General features: G+C 44.9%; 1 protein-coding gene across 1 annotated transcript in view; it reads left to right on the top strand.

The window, feature by feature from the left end:
- Positions 1-5,634: 5,634 nt before the first annotated feature.
- Positions 5,635-17,945, top strand: part of NECAB2 (N-terminal EF-hand calcium binding protein 2) — a 359,662-nt gene continuing 347,351 nt past the window's right edge. The window contains exon 1 of the mRNA XM_075118339.1: positions 5,635-5,700. Coding sequence (XP_074974440.1) covers positions 5,650-5,700 — 51 coding nt within the window. The 5' untranslated portion in view covers positions 5,635-5,649. The remainder of the gene's footprint in view (positions 5,701-17,945) is intronic.

Raw genomic sequence — 17,945 nt, 5'->3', positions numbered from 1 at the left:
ATAAAAGAATAACTAGGAGAACATCAAGGACATGGTATTCACCCATTTCTCTACAATATGGGCCATGCAGAGCCCCAAAGAATTTGCGTGGCTTTGTATGTTTGAGCAAATGTAATGGAATTTTGCTGAGCAGCAGAGAAGACGTTGGCAGAATGGACGGAAGTGTTCAAGGGCTGTTTACCTTGGGTTATTAGTACTCCTATATCTGCACTGATGCAAACCTAGTGTAGATATGCTAAACCAGAGCACTACGGGGCTTGCAGCAGTACAATTTACAGCTTCAAACCAGGGTAAACACTGGTGCCACATGTGTGGCACATATATGCTGGTATTTGTACTGGTAGGTACAAATATCCCCATTAGAGACAGGCAGTAAGTCTGAGACTGTTCACACAATGGAATGGAAAGGCTTTTCCTCCTTTATTTTTTAAGGGACAGCAATTTATTTTCATTCGAGTGCTTATGCCAATATTTCATCTTCTGCTGGTTGAAGTTACCCGCTTTTTGTCTGAAATTGCGCTGTTTGGGGTCCATCTCATCCCCTTCCACATTTGTAAGTTTCAGCAGGTCAGTCAGATCTCTTCTCTCTCTCCCCCCCGCCCCCATTCCCTTTTGTAGGTTTTGACAAGTTGCAAAATGTTAGTTCTTTCCTTGGTTCAACAGCTCAGTCAGTTAATATCCCATTGCACTTTTTTTTAATACCCAGAAAGCTTGACTCACTTTGGACTAGACACTCAGCTGACACCAGTAATGCAATGAAAAAAACTTTCCTTTTAAAAGTTCCTTTAGATTTTTTTTGTTACGAGCTCAACAATAGAAGCAAAAATGATTAAGGGGAAAATAGATCTAATTTCTGAAGGCCCTTTTTTCTTTTTGTTTAGATCTCTCTAAGGGGAAGAAAATGTCAGGTTTCTTCAGGGGTTTCCTTGAATTGATGCACAGAGAGAACAGTAGAAAAAATATTGTTACAAGAAGGGGTCTAATGGAAAGGTTTCCAGAGCCGCTGCCACCTCCTATAGAAAGTCCTAGAGTTGAGATTCTGGCCAGCTCAATTAGTCATCAGCCATTCTTCAAATTCTGTTTTTAGATAGTATTAAAGCTACGCGAGAGCTATTGTGTGCACAGAGCTGGAAGAGATGTGGTGGTAAAGAGTAGGAAAAGAGTCACATAGAAGGGGATGTCCTTAAATTGCAGATAGCTTTTGTACAAGCACCCATGACCATAACATCAGGTCTCCTGATGGACAGGTAATTGAAATGATGCATTAGTTCATAATTAGTTCATCAACCTCATAATGATGAGGTTGTACCCTCCAATTGTAGCAGTCAGTAAGGGCCCAAGTACCAAGCACTTATTGTGGGGTTCTTAGTCCCCTCCATGTTCAGTGGCCTTATTGAAAACTGAGAGCAACTGGTACCATGTTGGGTTAGATCCTAGAGAAATACCACTAGCCAGAAAATTGGTAATGGCTCATTCTGTTTCAAGAGCGTTTAAGATGCTCGAAAGCTTTTGTTCAATCCCAAGACGCTGCAGCGTAATGGAAGCCAATGAAACAGAAGGTATGGCAGAGAGAATTTTTAGCACGAGAGATTTCAGAGTGGCAGCTGTGTTGATCTATATTCGCAAAAAGAAAAGGAGTACTTGTGGCATCTTAGAGACTAACCAATTTATTTGAGCATAAGCATGAGAGAGTAACTAGTAATAATGAACTCATTGAAAAATGAACTAATGAATAAGTACTATTTCAAACCAGCCAGGTAAAACTCTAAACAGGAGATAGCAAAACATTCTTTGCAGGCTGGTCCCTATGTCTATTCCACACGTGGGCAGGCATGCATACCATGCGCCTGAGTCTGGAAGTTTTTCCAAGCAGTGTCCGTTGACCCACATATGCACAGTATCTTCCCTTGTGCTCCCAACCAAGGGTATAAGGGATGATGTGGGCCAATGCCACTCCAGTTCCCTCTTACCACCACATGGCCTGAGACACAACCCTGTCCTCCTTTGCTCTTCTAATCTCTCAAAGAGAATTATTGCATATGTTTGCTGTAAATAGTTCTATTGTAGTGTAGGAACCCCTTCCTCCACCCTGGTTGGGGGAAAACCCTCTTTATCCCAGGTCCTATCCTTCAAGAACTGTCTCCTGCCCTTGCTCCTTTTCCATCTGCAGCAAACATCAATGATTCCTCTACCATCTGGGCCAGACAGATGCTGCACTTTGCAGAGATGCACAAGTCCTTCCTCCCCAGAACCAGAAAGGCCCAAGAGCTCAGGCTGATAGAGGCTTTGAGGCCCCAATCTGATCCTGACATGGGAGACCCTCACATACATTGGACTCAGCTGGCCAGCAGTATCCCTCTGAACCCCTCTGTCTCAAGTTGCAGTGTGGGAGGTTTAGGTTGGATATTAGGAAAAACTTTTTCACGAGGAGGGTGATGAAGCACTGGACTGTGTTACCTAGGGAGGTGGTGGGATCTCCTTCCTTAGAGGTTTTTAAGGTCAGGCTTGACAAAGCCCTGGCTGGGATGGTTTAGTTGGGGTTGGTCCTGCTTTGAGGACCAACCCCAACTAAATGACCTCCTGAAGTCCCTTCCAACCGTGATATTCTATGAACACAAGCCATGGAGTGGAGCCCAAAGACTCAAGATGCAGGGCTCCCCATGAGAGTAAGAAACACTCTTGTGGGTATAAGGGCAGCTGCCTGCAGTGGACCGCCCACAAGAAATGCATTCTCTCCCCAAGCCATGCCAGGTCAGGTGAGACATTGTGTACAAATCCTGTGGAACTGGCTCTGAAGGCCCCCCAGCTGGAGGGTAAGATGAAGAAAAGGGATCTGCCAGTACCAACAGTGACCAGGGTGCAGAGGTCACTCCTATTCATGAGCACTGGTCTGGATGTACCATGGTACAGCCTCAACGATACAGAGATCGGCCAGCTCCAACGATAGAAATGGCTCCCTCTGGTGTCTCGAGAGGAACCCTGCAGACCCAGGCCACACAGACTTTTCTGACACAGAAGGAGGTCTTTCTCCCCTACTCACAGTCTCCACTTTCGTCAGGCCCGACAGTTTTCAGGGAGGCTCCTGCATTGGAGGATGAACCACTGCTATTGTTGCAAGAGAGACCCCTTCCCTATCCATCAGACAGAGGCCTCTCAGTACTGACGGTACCACCGTTTCCGCTGCCACTGTCTTCCTCGGAAGAGTCAGAGGAGATAGTGTGCCCCGCAATGTGTCTGATGTGGCACAGGAGCCCAGACAGCTGCAGCAATCCTCTCCTCCCAGCTATGGTTCCCCCACCCCCAGCGATGCCTGGTATCACTTTCCATGGCGACCACTGTGACCAATTATGATGGGGGTCCCAGGGGAGCCACACTGAGGTTACTTAATTAGGGCAAAGTGCAAAGAATGGGGCAGACAATCCCCAAAGCTGGTGGTCATTCCAGTACTTAGATCCACCAAGCTAGCCTCAAAACAGCTTCTATAATACCTCATTGGTTACCCAGAAGCCAAAACACAGTTCTCTTAAAGCAACCCAGCCTTAGGCCTCCACCCAGACACCCAAGTGAAATATGATAATTACTGAATCTTATTCATCCATATAAGAAAGTTCTACCAATCCCAAAGGATCAGACACATTACCTCTCAGGTTAATGAATACTCCAGATCTTACCCAAAGACACGCTTACAGCCAATTCTCATTAACTAAACTAAAATTTATTAAAAAAGGAAAAGAGAGAGTGAGTATTAGCAGAAAGACGAAGGGGCCAAGCTGTATCCTCACAGAGAATTTCTAAGTGGGTCTCGGGATGCATGCTAGTATGCTATAAGATAGCAAATCTTCCTGATCCCAGGGGCATAGGCTCAGGCTTCCTCGGGGCCTGGTGGGTGCTTAACCCCCCTGCTCCACCCCAGGCCCTTCCTTCACCCAACCCCTTTCCCCCAAGCCCCTGCCCTGCCTCTTCCTGCCCAGTTCCGATCCCTCCCCCAAGCGTGTCCCATCCCCACTCCTCCCCCTCCCCCCAAAGCCTCCCGCATGCCCCAAAACAGCTGATTGCGGTGGGTGGTAGGCGCTGGGAGGGAGGGGTTGATCAGCAGGGGCCACTGGCGGGCAGGAGGCTCTGAAGGGCAGGGGGGAACTGGCCCCCAGTGGGTGCTACGCACTTGCTAAGTTTTTTTCCGTGGGTGCTCCAACCCTGGAACGCCCATGGAGTCGGCGCCTATGCCCAGGGGTGTTACAGCTTGCTCCACACAAGTACAAGCTGCCTCCACGGGATCCTTATCAGATGCCCTGTTGCAGGACATTTGCAAAGCCACAACTTGGTGATCTGTCCACACGTTTATGGCATGCTACTCAAGTGACAGCTGTGGATGCAGCAGTAGGAACAGCCATTACAAACAGCTCTGCTACACCCTTCTCGCACTCACCTCCTCCCGGGTGACTTGCGAGCAGTCATCAATGTGTGGAGTACACATGGGGACCAGCACTTGAAGAAGAGGAGATTACTTAAACTGGAGGTTCTTTGAGATGTGTGGTCCTTATCTGGATTCCACTACCCGCCCTCCTTCTCCTCTGCGTTGGACTTGAGGAGGAACTGGAGTGGCATCAACCCACACTGCCCATTATGCCCTCGGTTGGGAGCACGAAGAAAGAAACTGCTTGTGCAGGTCAACAGACACTGCTTGGAAAAACTTCCGGACTTGGGTGCATGGAGCACATGTATACCCATGTGCAGAATACGGATAGGGACCACATGCCTCAAAGAACCGCTAGTTACAGTAAATAACCTCCTTCCCCACTCAAGGACACGCCACACCACTTCCATGTCCAAGTTAAGCTTTCAGGATCCTAAGTAGGTATGTTCATGCCTTCTGTTCAACCCCACCTTATGATAATGGACATTTAGACATTAAACCCCGTGTTTTTGGACTGTTTTCCCAAGTCTTGTCTTAGCAGATGAGGGCAAACCAGGAAAACCCTAGACTGCCTCGATAACTAGATACAGCTGAGCCTTATTAGACTCAATCTTAAAGAAGCAGTCTGCCTTTTCAGGCTCTGGGGTCTGCTCAGTTTGTCCTACTGCCTGGATCCAGACCCTGTTGCACAGATCATTGGTTCTAGAAGGTTCCATGGTCAGTAAACCCTAGGAGCTGACAAAGGAGGAAAGCCAAATATACATGTTGAAGTCTAGTGAAGAGAGATTTCTCTGTTTTTAATTAACAGCTGTGACCATCTTATCTTTAAGAGCACAACATGTTGGCATAGTTATAGGGTGGCTAAAGCTCTTAAGAGTAACACAAACATTCAGAAATAGCTACTGCAGTGGAGGAGGGATTAAAGGTGACTGTCTGGTAGGTGTTTTTTAAAGTTCAAGCCGCTTGCTTGTGTTTTTGTGGTTTTTTTTGTCTACTCTATAGCTGAATTGAGGATCTCCATAGAGAAAGTGCTGTCTCTGAGCTATGGCCATTGTGCAGGTTGCTATGGAAACAGTGGATTTTTGTAGGCCAGGTTCTTGCCACTTCCAATTGAATCGTACAGGGCATTTAGAAACCAGATGGGCAGGCACAATATAAAACCCATGCATCGAACTTCTCAAACTATCCGCATTTTAGGCGAGGACCCAGGACTAGAATAACTTCATCCTATTCACATGCTGGAAGGTGTTTCAATTGGGTTGACAGCTGTACATTTTATCCTTCTGGTACGTACTCCATTTCTGTTGGAACTGGACCTGGCCATTGTTGTGTTTTGGCACCATGTACTGTTTTGTTTGTTTGCATGAATATAGAAGGGGGGAGGGATAGCTCAGTGGTTTGAGCATTAGCCTGGTAAACCAAGGGTTGTGAGCTCAATCCTGGAGAGGGCCATTTAGGGATCTGGGGGGAAAAAATGGGGATTGGCCCTGCTTTGAGCAGGGGTTGGACTAGATGATCTCCTGTGAGGTCCCTTCCAACCCTGATATTCTATGATACTGTATGCATCAGCTCTAACTTGTAAGATAAAGACAGAGAAACCAAGGAAGAAGAGACTTCACTGATGTGCTCAAGATGGAAAACTGCATTACAACTGTACAGAATTCCTCCTCTCACCCCACAAGAACTAATATACAAGTTCTGTTGACTTGAACGCTGTTAAAGCACCATTTGGTGGCTCCGAATAGTGTTACGGCTGGGACATTTATTGCTGCAAGGAGGTAAACCCAGGAGAAAGATGCTGTCCACAACAATCACTCAGATAAGTCTACTTGTAGTATAGGAGTCAGCAACTAGATGTCCCTGCATGCCATGTAGAGTTGCAGACGGGATTCAGAAGTCTAGTCCAGAATTTAACGGGTGGTAGCACAAGGTAGCTCAGCATGAACACGGACTAAATTGGCCAAGTTTAAAATCTGTTTGTCTAGACCAGACTTGAAATGTTTTAGGACCTGTTAATTAATGCCTGGTAACTAGGGCAGGCTGGAAACCAGAATTCCATTTTGCAAAATCTTGTGAGGTTTTGACATTTGTTTGCCTTCTGAAGAGGAATGAAACCAAGACCCTTCCTTTTTTTTTTTTTTAGTTTAAAAAAAAAATAAAATTAGAGAGGCCCAGCCCAAAGTAACCAATAGTCCAGTGGTTAGAGCACATCCCTGGATGTGAGAGGCTCAACTTCAAATCCCAGCTCCGCCTGATAGACTCGGGAGAGGCTGAGAGACACACACAGACTCTGCAGCCCAGTGCTTAAGGCACTCACCTGGGGTATAGGAGACCTGCATTCAAATCCCTGCTCTGAATTTGGCAGAACATGGACTTAACCTGGGACTACCACCTCCCCAGTGAGTGTCCTCTCAGTGGGTATTGGCTATTCTGAGGTGGGTCTCCCTTCCCTCCCCCCCACTCCATTCCCCTTCATTTTGACCAGAAATTCCACTCTGAACCCTAGAAATCTTTTTGGTGAAAGTTTTATCAAACTGATAAACTGTTTGTTGGTTCTGATGAAGAACTCCTGATTAGCTGTAATGCTGACTACCATCACACCTTAAGTCTTTAGGTAGACCAGGCCTGTGTGACCGACTCACTCCTGGGAGGGGTAGAATGGATATTTTAAAACAATCTTCATAATGATATTGGTCAGATCCTCAGCTGGCATAGCTCAATTTAAATAGTAAATAGAACTATGACGTTTTACGGAGGCTGAAGATCTGGTCTGTAAAGAGTAATGCTGTGCTTCATACTAGATAACTTTCTTGAGATGAAAGAAAGTAACAAGTGTCTAAAGTATGCAGGCTTCATAGGGCCAGGCTCCCATGGGAAGCCAATGAGAGCTCTGCTTCATTTAAAGCCCTGCCAAATTTGGCTCACAGAAAGGACGAGTATGAAGTCCTCAGGAGAGATCAGTGACCCACCAGCATTCTGCATCTGAACTGAAACAAGATGGCAGCTGGCCCAGCAGCAAGCCAGGAGTCTCCTCTTCGTACATGGAACGGTACCATACTCCCATGACAGGACAACTCTGTTTTGCACACTGTAGTATCCAGAGCCATAAAAGCCAAAGTGCAGTTCCGCTCAATTAGTGTCAAGTTCTCTGTAAGTCTATTAATTTAGTTACTCTGGATTTACATCAGTAACTGAGCAGAATGTGGCCTATTGTTTGTCCAACATTTCCTGGTTTGCAGTGTCTCAGCAGCCCAACATAATGTAACTATGTACGTTGCTTTGATACTAACTGGATAAAGAACCAATCATTTAATGTACTATTTCTCATCGTCAAATTGACATATGCTCAACACTCGACTGTTGTCTGAGTGCCAGTTTCACAAGGACTACAGAAACTGGTCTACTTTTGGCTTTAGCTTTTCCTGTCTGAGCTTCTATTCTCAGGGGAAGTTATGCACACAATCTGCTCTGCTCATCTTTGTATTCCACATTGAACTCTGAGTCCTGTGTTCTTTTAATTGTGCTTTTTTTTAATTTGCTGCTACCATAGTGCATAAGCTTCTCTGTTAACTCTCAGTAACTTCAAAAACAAGACAGTCAGCTTTCAAATTGTAATGGTGCTAGAATTCTATCCAGTTTGATTTCAACAATTCTATACACGCGGGAGGCGGGTGAACCACAGGCTCGGGGAGGCTAGCCCCTGGCCCGGCCGGCCCCTTCTGCCCGAGGCCCCACCCTGCATGGCTGCCAGCCTTCCTTCCCCAGCTCTGGAGCTCTAGACAGGTGGGTGGGCAATGCCCCCCAGTCCCAGAGCACAGGTCAGCCCCCTTTAGCCCAGTTACATTATAGTCACACTCATTAGCATATTTCCATAAAACACATGGAGTACAACATCATAGGTGGCAAATACAGCTGTATTTTAAAATGGATTTACATTGAGGAAGCCATGCATGTGCTTATAAAGTGAAATCCTTGTGCCTATTGGTAATGACACCCACTCTGGATTGGTGGAAGGCAGTACTGACAGGCCCTCTAATGAAGATTTATTTGGATGGGTTGAGTTAGTCAGATTTTACTCATTTCTGCTATTGATGCCTCTATGAGGGCAGTGATTATTTAAAAGCAAAATTTTAAGGGACAAATTAAAGTTAATTTGCTCAGTTCTGCACCAATAAGGAGCATGATAAATTATACTGTTTAATGTAATCTTCATTATATATAAGACCCCATTCTGTCCTCAGAGTTGAGAAGATGAATATCATGTGCTGTTTTAGTATAATACGTTTATGGTAAAAGTCACAAGGTCTGTTCCTTTTGCTCCTTTCAGAATTCTAGTGCAAACCTACAAAAATACCAGCCATTCTGAGTTGACCTGTAGAGCGTGGATAGCACCGGACTTGCTTATGTCCAGCACTCTGTCCCTGAAACTGTAGGGCACAACAGCCTGGCTCTGTTTATATCTCTCCTTATAGAATAAAGGATGCAGACAGGCACTGGGGCTAATTTAGCATTAATTTCCAGCTATTTACCTCAGTATCTGAAGCATGAAGAGAGATTTAGCCGTGTGACTTCCATAAGAGTCAGTGAGTCGCATGACTAGACCAGTGCATGATGCTTATGCTTGTAGGAGTGAGAGAGTGATCTGTCTTACAGATTTAGGCAAGTAACAAACCTTTGTCTTCCTGACTACTCTGCTGGGAGCAGCTTTGTGACTTCACTGAGCACATTAACCATCTGCACTAACAAAACCCCCAACACCTAACACAACTGACTTATTCAAGTCCTCAAACTCTAGTTTGCAAGTGTTGCATTCTTATCTCATGAATTCCAAAGTAGTAGCAGTATAAAAACCTCAATTGTCACAATTAAATAGGAGCAAGAATCCTTCACTTTGATTTAGAAGCTGACAATTTGAGGCCCTGGCTAAAGTTTGAGACCAGAGTAGAAAATGATGAGAGAGAGTTTTACATTTGATCACAGTAGAATGACAAACCCAATACTACATCTTCAATCACTGAGAATTCAAGTTAAAATTAGCTTGGTTTTCAAAGGTGCTGAACACCTGCGTTTCCCTTTGAAGTCCATGGGTTTTGTGGGTGCTCAGCACTTCTGAAAGTGAGGTTTTGGAAGCCTAACTTCCAGCACCAATTTCAGAGTGCTGGTCATGCTGACATATTACATTCTCCAGTTGGGGTAGTAAGAGCTCTCTGCTGTAGCTGACGCTGGGAGGTTTAGTCCCCAAAACAACCTTATCCTCCATCGCATTAAGGCTTTTTTGTGCTGTTTTGGCAAGTTGTAAAGTAGGTTGAACAATTCTGTGCATGGGATAGTCTCAGAATGCCTCCCCAGTCAGTTCACAGCTGGCACACGGGTCTTATGCCCATCCTGCTCCCAGCAGGGGTGGATTGAGGTGTGGCTGGAGTATAGCGCACATTTGCTGTTCACTTCTTTTCAAGGATGTTCTAAGGCAGTGGTACGCTGAAGCCCGTGAGCCACAAGTGTCTCTGTAGTGTGTCTCCTTCAGCTCTTTGTAGCACAGGATATTAAAACACTGTGACTTAATTATTAACCAATCAGGATGCTTTCACTATGTCATTAACCAATTAAGTTATCAGCTGGCATTGCATTATTAACTTATTTGCTGTGAGACTATGATACTCTTACTATAGTAAATGAAACAATGACTTCACAGTACTGTGGCTCTTCTGGGTAATGTTGAGCGCTAATTTGGGGTCTGCGTATTCCTGCTCTGAGGCCTGTCTATGCTGCGATTCTAGGTGTGATGGGAGCACAGGAAGACACACCTATGCTAGCTCCACTAAAAAAGAGCGGCGTCGACATGGTAGCACAGGCTTCAGTGTGGGCTGTGTAAGCATGCCGGGGGCCCAAGGTAGCCTGCATTGAAGCCGGTGCTGAAGCACCAGCTCTGTTGTTCTGAGCTGTGCTAGCATGGGTCAATGTAGCGTCGGTGCACATCTACTTGAGCTGCGATCGCACGTTGGACTGAAGTGTAGACATGCCTGAGGTTAACACAGAGACAAGACAGGCCCCTGCACGGCCCCAAGTGCAAAAGGTAACTTAAAGCTAAACCCACCAGCCTCTCCACCAAGTGCAGAAGCAGAGTAATTAAGAATCATGCTCCTGGAGTCTGTCAGCAGCAACAGGGATACAAATAGAAAAGGAGGACTTGTGGCACCTTAGAGACTAACCAATTTATTTGAGCATAAGCTTTCGTGAGCTACAGCTCACTTCGTCTCACGAAAGCTTATGCTCAAATAAATTGGTTAGTCTCGAAGGTGCCACAAGTCCTCCTTTTCTTTTTGCGAATACAGACTAACACGGCTGCTACTCTGAAACCAGGGATACAAATGCACACTGTGAAGTGATGGATGCAAACTCGGGAAATCCCCTTCTCTAGTTAAGGGCAAAGACTCCAGATTTGGATGAGCGGCTGCGTGGCAGTTTGGAAGTCCCACAAGATTGCCCAGATTCCATCAGGGTCAGAAACAGCCTTTCGTCTTATTTTGGCATCTCTGCTTCAAGCCCTTGACTGAGGCAGGAAGTTGGTGTTTGGGGAAATTAAGCATACGGCTGGAAATAGGGCAAGGCACACAAGCTGTGATATTCCTTTGGGCAGGAATGTTTGTTTCAGCCATATCCTCTACTCCAGGGGTTCTCATCCTTTTTCTTTCTGAACCCCCCTCCCCCAACATGTGTTTAAAAACTCCATGGCCCACCTGTGCCACAACAACTGGTTTTCTGCATATAAAACCCAGGGCCGGCATTAGGGTGTAGCAAGCAGGACAGTTGCCCTGGGCTCCACACCACAGGGGCCCCCTAGAAGCTAAGTTGCTCAGGCTTCAGCCCCATGTGATGGGGCTTCGGCTTTCTGCCCTGGGCCCCAGCAAGTCTAATACTGGCCCTGCTTGGCAGACCCCCTGAAACCTGCTTGCGGCACTGCAGGGGGCCCTGAACCCCTGGTTGAGAACCACTGCTCTACTGCAAGCTGATCAAGGCACCCATCCCCTTGGAGTCTGCCCACTGAAGCTTTGTACATTAAAATTTATTAGGCTTCCCCTGGTGTACAAAATTCTAGCTCTCCCTCCCTTCATTCCCCCCCCCCCCCAAAACAATGCTGTCAGTTGGATAACTCGCCTCTGCTACACCTCTAAACAAAACACCCATTCATTAATGCAAATCCTAACTAAAGTAACTAGCATTTGCTCTTTCTAAGAGTATCCTGAAAACCTCATTTATCAGTTTTAAATGCATCATTGATTCCTAGCCATTGGGGATCCCCTACAGAAATCAACTGCCTGCCATTATTTAGAATGTATGCACACTAGCAAAAATTTGAGCTCCCTGAAACAGTTTGTCACAGGTGTCCCAAGAGGGTAGATTATATTCATTTGGCACTTGCGCCAGCAATCCATAAGCATGAATATAAAGAGTTCTTTGACACATGTAATTTTCATGTTAAACCCTTCCTAGAGGCAGTTCACTTAGTGTCTGGTGTAATGCAATTCAGTCATAGACTCTAAGAGGAGTTTTTCCTTCCAATACCGTACAGTCTTCATGGACAGATTATTGTTCGGACAGACGAGTCTAATAAGTGAGTAATAATATGTGATCTCAGTAGTTTGAGCCAAATTCTGCTGTTATGCCAAAGTAAATCCAAAGTAATTCAGTGACTTTATTGGATTTAATCTGGTTTGACTGAAAGCAGGTTCTAGCCTTTTATGTGTAATGGAGGCCACGGTCCTCCTTACCCAGTGCAAACAGTCAGGCACTTATTAGACTCGTCTGTCTGAACAATAATCTGTCCATGAAGACTGTATGGTATTGGAAGGAAAAACTCTTCTTAGAGTCTATGACTGAATTGCATTACACCAGACACTAAGTGGACCGCCAGGGGCTGAATGCCACAACTTGCCATTCAGTGGCCAAGATTTCAGAGTTTAAGCCTGAAATCTAGGCCACTGAATGGCAAGTTGTGGCATTCAGCCCCGGCGCATATTGGGGGCAATGCAAAGCCACCCTCTTGTAAAGAAGGCAGTGCAAGCGTGGCCCTGTTTCTTGCCTTCCCTTAAGTCAGGTGTGCCCCCCAGCTGTGCAGTGTGGGAGCAATCCCTGCAGTGACTGCTGTTGTCAGTGATACTTATTCAATGTGCTTTGCACATTCACTTGCAGAATGTCAGCTCAGTCTAGCTCCCCTCATTTTGCCTAGTAGGGTTTGTACGAAGAGGTTTGAGACCCTGTAAGTCTGGGGCCCTCACTTTGTTGAGGACTTATCTTAACAGAGTAAAACATCCACAGCTCCTAGTTCTTGCCAGCACTGAGTTCCCCTAGGGAGGCAGCATCTGTTCAGTGGGTACAGGGCTATGGAAGAACAGGTCAGTCGGTAAGCAGAGGGAATGCTGGTAGAAGAGACCTCTGGAAATCCATGCAGGCGTCAAGCTTGTGTTTACTGAGCCTCGTCAGATCTCTTGGCAAATGAGGATCATATTATCCATGTCCTCATTTAATATAGCTATAGAACTTGCCATTCATGTTTTTATTTTGTGAGCAGCATGACAATAATACAGACAATTAGACTGTATAATACTCCCACATGGCAAAAACTAAGCTGTTTATTACAGTTTTGCAAAAACACTAAATGCTTTGAGTGTTTGCCTTGAATTTTTCTCCTGTGGAAAACAAAGGCCAACACTCCCCACCTTGCATACTGTCGCTAGAAAACTCTTCTTTCCCCAAAATTATTTGGCTCATGTTGGGAGCAAAAAGCTGCTTTCACCAGCAGAGGTTGGCAAAGTTTCACTCGAGGGAGGGAACTTGGTGTGGTTCCTGGCATGATGGGGCCCTGAGCCTTAATGTGGCTCCTGGGTACTAACATAGGGATCAAACTGGCAAATTCTAAGTTTCTGTGCACAAATTTGTAGCAAAAAGAGTTTGTCAGAAAAACCTGAGCCCATATAATGATTGCTCCAACAGCAGTCCTGCTGTGCCCTGTTTAAACAGGTGCTCATGTTTCACCCCAGAGGGGGGGGACACGATTTTCATGCACAAGGCCAGAGTCTATATTGTTCTGGTGAAAATTCAGAATAACTCCACTGGAGCCACTGGATTTACACTGGCAGAATTTGGCCCCCTTGTAAAGATTTTTTTTTTTGGCAAGTTTTAAAATACCCCTAGCAACCATAGCTGCGGATCCAGAGAAGAAGAGCTCTGGGGTAGGTCTGTATTTGGGGTGGGGAGGTGAGGGTGGTTGTTTCTTTCTTTAACCATTCCATAACACTTGTCTGGATGGAGCACAGCTAACTACGAGTTAAATCTGCTTCCCGACCAAACACATCCCAATTCTAACACTTGCCCACTCACCACATCTTCCCTGCTTGTGCTTTTTCAGCCCAACTCCTTCAACAATCCAGCACCTCCTGAAGTCCTTGGTATGGCAAGCCAGCTTGGTGGTGGTATGGGGATGGACTCCCTAGCATGCATAGAACAAGCTCTTTTGTATTTCTACTTTCACCCTATTTTAAAACTTACTATGCAGGTAGGAAATTGATACTATATCAGCCTCTTAAACAGGAGGCAATTACTGAAGAAGATGGCAGCTGACTACAGACAGGATTCCACAGTTTGTGGTGCAGCTTTATCTTTTGTTTATCATGGACCACACTTTATCTGGAGCTTTCAGCAGTACACAGAGAGAGATCTAGTGCAAGTAAATAGTTGCATAAGCTACCATTTAACCTTATTTTCATAGATACTCAAAGAGCACATGAACTACAGACTAAAAGAGGTCGGGCTTTCTGGATGAAAAGTTCTACATAACTGACAGTCAACATTGCTAATTTTTACCTGGTTTCGTTTTACAACCCAGTGCCTATAGCAAATAGTGCTGCCCTCTTTCCATGCTGCCTGCTGCATCTGTTGAGAATGGATCAGACCTCCAGAATGCACTGTTTTGCTTGCTGGTTTTAGGGGGAGCAAGGGGGAAACTTTTCTGACTTTCCTTATTTTAGGTGAATTCTTATTTCATCAAGTTATCCACCTCTCTCAAACTTGTATGTCCCAGTGCAAACTCCTTGCCCGAGTCCATTTGTGAATGAAGAGGACATAAATTCCTTTTTTTATAACCTTCAGGAGTCTGCTAAATTGAAACTGAGCATAATTGTTGTAATCTCCTATCTTGTCATCCAGGACAAACGATGTCCTGTTTTACTCAGTTGTCTTCACTCAGGGGTTTGAATGGTCTTTGACCTTGGTTTATATTTAGCTCTCCAATCAAAATAAAACCCCACTCCACCTAGGGAAACAAGAGTCCAAGTCAAATACTTTCTTCATCCAGTTTCTAGATCACAGGTTCTCTAAAAGATGTGTGCAAACCTTCTTCCTTTGGTGCAGTGGAGTGAAGGGGATTTTCTGTTCACTCTTTACTGAAAGGTCCAGGACTGGGTTCTGAAAAAGACATTAAGTGCTCAGTTGGAGCCTTGAGGCCTTTATGCTTCCAAATCCATGGCACTTGCTTCATTCATAGATTCCAGGGCCAGAAGGGATTTTGATCATCTAATCTGACCTCCTTCCTGTACAACACAGGCCAGAGAACCTTCCCAAAGGGATTCTGAGAGCAGATCTCTTAGAGAAATATCCAATCTTGATTTAGAAATGGCCAGTGATGGACACCCCACCACAAACCTTGGTAGATTGTTCCAAAGGTTGGTTAACTCTCTCACTGTTAAAAATGTGCACCTTATTCCAGTCTGAATTTGTCTGGCTTCAACTTTCAGCCTTCCCTACTATATCTCTGCCCTCTGGGATTCCCAAACTAAGAACCCCAAATAAGTATCTCCATGGTTTCTGCTCTACCCTTCTGGCTCCCTCTCCGGCTTCTTCCAATGTTCTTACTGGAGAGCATGTGTGCAGCTCCTATTACTTCCCAGCCCAACCTTGTATTGAAGACAGGCAGCCATATATGTGTATTTTGCTCTCTTCCCAGCATACCTTGCCTTGGAGCCTGCAAGACCCATCAGCTCTGGGAGCTACAAATTCCAGCATTCTTCTGATCTGGGCTCAAACTTGGAACAGTAGCACTAGACCTCAAGCATGCCTTAAAAGGCCAGCACATCCTGTTACTGGGGTTACAATCTAATTACTCAATGGCTAGGATTAGTATTAATCTCTGTATTGCCCCAAATCTTAAATTTGGGACGCTATCAATTTTTTAAAAAGATGAACTATATTAGTGTCTTACAGGAGAGCCCGTTAAAAGCTAATTAGATTCTATCATAAATATAAAGGGAAGGGTAACTACCTTTCTGTATACAGTGCTATAAAATCCCTCCTGGCCAGAGGCAAAACCCTTTCAACTGTAAAGGGTTAAGAAGCTAAGGTAACCTATCTGGCACCTGACCCAAATGACCAATGAGAGGACAAGATACTTTCAAATCTGGAGCGGGAGTGGGGGAACAAAGGGGTTTTTCTGTCTGTGTGATGCTTTTGCCGGGAACAGATCAGGAAGGCAGCCTCAGAACTTCTGTTAAGTTAGTAGGTAATCTAGCTAGAAATGCATTAGATTTCCTTTTGTTTAATGGCTGGTAAAATAAGCTGTGCTGGATGGAATGTATATTCCTGTTTTTGTGTCTTTTTATAACTTAAGGTTTTTCCTAGAAGGATTCTCTATGTTTTGAATCTGATTACCCTGTAAGGTATTTACCATCCTGATTTTACAGAGGTGATTCTTTTACCTTTTCTTTAATTAAAAGTCTTCTTTTAAGAACCTGATTGATTTTTTCATTGTTCTTAAGATCCAAGGGTTTAGGTCTGTGTTCACCATACAAATTGATGAGGATTTTTATCAAGCCTTCCCCAAGAGAGGGGGTGTAAGGCTTGGGGGGATATTTTGGGGAAGACGTCTCCAAGTGGGCTCTTTTCCCCATTCTTTGTTTAAAACGCTTGGTGGTGGCAGCATACAGTTTAAGGACAACACAAAGTTTGTACCTTGGGACAGTTTTAACCTAAGCTGGTAAGATTAAGCTTAGGGAGTCTTGCATACAGGTCCCCACATCTGTACCCTAGAGTTCAGAGTGGGGAAAGAACCCTGACAGACTCTTATTGAAGTAAGACTGACTATTGAATAATTAATACATTTGGCAATTCTAAAAACCTCTGAACTGGGAGGATTTCATTAAGATGGAAATCTTCCTGATTCCAAATTGGTTAAGTCATTTTAGATTAATTTCCCCTCACATTCTCCTCCCTCCAATAGACATATAATATGTCTCCACTTGCACTTTCTTTAGTTATGGGTAATTCACTACAAGAAAACATTTGGCTTAATGCAACAGGTGATTGAGAACTAGCAGAATTAGCAATGTCTGTTCTTGGTAGTGTTCACGGGAAGCAATTTAAAGCCTGATCCTGCAATGAGCTCTGCATGGTGGGAACCTTGGATTTGCACAGAACCCCACGGAAGCCCAAGGGTTCCATGCAAGCTCAGGATTTACCTATATGGGACAATTTGCAGGACTAGAGTCTAGAGAAGGTACTTAGTGGGAGCAGTTTCCTTCTGAATGTTGTATCAACCAGGCAAGGTACTAACAAGCTTCAACAGGACTTTATTTTTTAAAGTGGAAACCTCTTTACCAAGCTGCTGCTGCACCCTCTGTAGCTCTCACTCCGCCTCCTCAACTTCCCCCACCTCATTTCTGTTTTCTGTCCTTTCAGACTCCCAACAGCCAGTGCTCCCAATTCTAATAATTACAAGCAACATCTAAACACCACATTCCCTCCGCTCTTAAGAAACTCTCCCATTTAAAATAAACATTATCGTTCTAACCACAGGAACAAATATGAAACAAGACACTATACTGTTGGCAGAAGTATTACACTGAAAACACTGTAGATACTACATAACATAGTCTCTAGTCCAGACAGGTGGTCGTCTGGGTCTGACAGGCCATCTCTCAAGCCCCGGTCCCAGTGCAATGTCTTGTTGTGTTGGTACTATGGTGAAGTCATCCAATACCGACTGGGTGTTGGCAGATTCTCCTCTTGGTACATAGGCAGGTGCAAGATAAGAAGCATTCCATACCCACCCATCAGAAAGTCGATAGGTGTAAGGTCCCTTCTTCTCTATGATTTTAAGAGGAGCTGTGAATTTATGGTCCCCTTTGTGTAAAATTCCAGATTTTCGTATTCTAACGAAGGAACCACACTCAAACTTTGGTTCCTTAGCACCCCAGCGCTTGTCTGTGAAAGCCTTAGATTTTGCTTGGTTCTGTTCAACTGTTTTTTTCCACATCATCCTCGGTTGGGGCATCAGGTCGTGCCTTTAACAATCCAGCAATGTTCAGTTTAGTATTCATCCGTTTCCCATGCAGTAACTCTGCGGGTGATCTTTGCGTTGTGGCATGTCGTGTAGCCCGGTATGCTTGCAAGAAATCAGTAGTGAAGGGTATCCACAATCTCCCTTCCAGTTTAGCCGTTTGCAAACTTTCTTTCAAACTTCTGTTAAACTGTTTGATTTCCC

The sequence above is a fragment of the Caretta caretta genome, chromosome 12 (assembly GCF_965140235.1).
Source record: "Caretta caretta isolate rCarCar2 chromosome 12, rCarCar1.hap1, whole genome shotgun sequence".
NCBI classification, from domain to species: Eukaryota; Metazoa; Chordata; order Testudines; family Cheloniidae; genus Caretta; species Caretta caretta.
Note: the sequence above shows the minus strand (reverse complement) of the source record. Positions and strands in the feature narration are given on the sequence as shown.